This window comes from Poecilia latipinna, unplaced genomic scaffold (assembly GCF_001443285.1).
Source record: "Poecilia latipinna isolate Pla-1442-1.1 unplaced genomic scaffold, P_latipinna-1.0 Scaffold2894, whole genome shotgun sequence".
NCBI lineage: Eukaryota > Metazoa > Chordata > Actinopteri > Cyprinodontiformes > Poeciliidae > Poecilia > Poecilia latipinna.
The window spans coordinates 51,357-53,623 of record NW_015115510.1 but is presented as its reverse complement, the minus strand read 5'-3'; the positions used below and the strand labels follow the sequence as shown (position 1 = coordinate 53,623).

General features: G+C 39.2%; 1 protein-coding gene across 3 annotated transcripts in view; it reads left to right on the top strand.

Moving 5' to 3' along the window:
* The window catches only part of LOC106939504 (transient receptor potential cation channel subfamily M member 5-like), a 57,535-nt gene that overhangs the window by 9,604 nt on the left and 45,664 nt on the right, over window positions 1-2,267 (top strand). For all 3 annotated transcript variants that reach the window (XM_015021907.1, XM_015021906.1, XM_015021905.1), the window contains exon 3: window positions 145-246. In XM_015021907.1, the coding sequence (XP_014877393.1) occupies window positions 145-246 (102 nt within the window). The remainder of the gene's footprint in view (window positions 1-144; window positions 247-2,267) is intronic.

The following is a 2,267-nucleotide window of genomic DNA, read 5'->3' as shown; positions in this document are numbered from 1 at the left end:
ATACTTGATTTAACATATTTGATTTCTTTCAGTATGCTTTGCATGTTATGCTAAGGACCACTTAAATAATCACATTATATGTAAACAAATAAGGGAGGCAAACTTATAACACATGTCAAAGCAAAGTTTGTGACTGTGCTTCAGGTATCCCGCCTGCTGCAGGATCTCTTAGGTGACGTCTGTGAGCCTTTCTACTACGGGGCTCTGGGTCTTGACCCCAGGATGGGCACTAGAAGAGCACTGAAGGTTAGTGAGTATAGAACTATTTATATAAGAACCTGTTTACAGGTCATTGAGGTGGCCAAAGCCTTCTGTTTGACTCATTACATATACTTATTTTATCTAAAAAATTAAAAAATAATAATCTGACATTGTGAAAATATTTGTCTGCTTCTCATCTTTAAATGGATTCACGTAACATGTGCCAAAATATTCAGACCAAAATCTCTGCTTTAAATGCTATGCTAGAAAAAATGATTAATCTTTACAGTGACATTCTCCTGCAACTGTAACAATGAAAAATAACCAACGCTAATGTAGTCTCACAAATGACTGTCGTGGAAAAAATTACTTTAACAAAAGTCTGGATGAGAAGAAAATAATAAATTTATTAAAACCTTGCAAGGTGAGAACAGAAAGATAGAGTCAAAGGAGTCTGTCAAGTCTGTTTTGACCAATAGTGGATCTGGCTTCCTTTTATAGGTTTTGGTTAGAGAAGAGAGACTTGATTGGACGAGAGGTGTGAATCCCTGAAAGTGATGTACCAGGGATTCTGTGGAACCCAACACAGATGGTCTGGTCATTTGTCTATTGTTAAGGAAAGGAGGATGTTCTCTGATGCTAAAGAGAGCAGATAAGTTATATGTTGGGAAAGTAAACCTTAGATAGTCTCCAGGATTAAGGAGCTCTCCCCTGCTGTTATATGACACTGCAGAAGTCTTGAGAGCAGCTTGACCAATCTCATGATGAGATCATGCAGAAATACCTAAAGCACAAGAGGGGTGAGGAGCACATTATAAAATGTTCCATTACAATGACCATGACAATATCATTACTTTGTTGGACCCTATGACTGAATTGGTTTCAGGAATGTGGCTATTACCCACCACATTGCTGACATTTTCCCCTTCTGTCATACTGTCATACAGTTAAAAATAACCAATAGTCATGGTAAAATAAAGTCCTCCTTTGGTTTTAGGGTGTTAAAGGTGGTAGGAAAATTTCTCAAATGATATTCAGCTTTAAAATTACAATGGTTCTAAGCTGAAAGTAGGACTGGACAATAAATCATGTAGGCAGAGGAAAGACTTTAGCCACTGATTCTCTCATGGACTTGAGTGCCATCAACTAACTAACACACTGACTCTTTGGTTACCTAGAAACAACCTGTTGAGTAACTTGCACAGCAATTTAAGGTTTCGCCACCATGCCTTGTAGCTACTTTAAAATAAACAACAATGGCGTGGAGTGAAAATTCTGGATAAAAGACAAGTTCACACCACTAGTTTGGCAGTATTTCAGATAATTAAAACAAAGAACTAATCAATAATTATCAATATTGACTGATGGTAAGGTAATTTTATTTATATAGCACATTTTCAGCAACAAAGCAATTCATAGTGCTTTACATGAATTAAAAGGAAATGCAAACAAAATAGCAAACCAAAGGAAAAGAGGAAAGGACACATTAGGGCAAATGGCAACATTCAGACAAAACAAAGGAGCAAAACAAAGACATGAGTGAAGGCAGTGACATCAAAAGGCCAAGAAGCCAGGTGGCTGTGGTCCCTGGCATAGTCTGACAGAGGTGTTTGTTATCAAGGAATGATGTCCTTAGGAGCGTTCAGCTCCAAGGCTCCATGGAGACAGGAGGGGGTGAGGAGGGAAGAGCGTTGTGTTTACATATCTTCAAGGAGATCAGAGATATGCAGCCCTTCCAAGGCCACACGGGGAAAGCCAATTCATAAACAGAATGTCTTAGGTCGGGAAGTTTATACATTTCAATCTTCCCTAAAGTCTCTCCAATACATCTCAGTCCTCGTCTCTGTCCACACCAACAGTCTGAGTGTTTGCTAGTTCAGCCAAGTCCGTCACAAATTTGTCGATAATCCAGGAATCCACAAGCTCCAAACAGCAGAAATCCTGTCATTATGAATAAATCCAGGGTGAATCCCACTGGGTGTGTCCCTGCAGGACAAGAGGGCTCTCCTGTACCCAGACTTCTCGTCAAAAATTTGATCAATTGCATTGAGAGATCGGTTGACCAG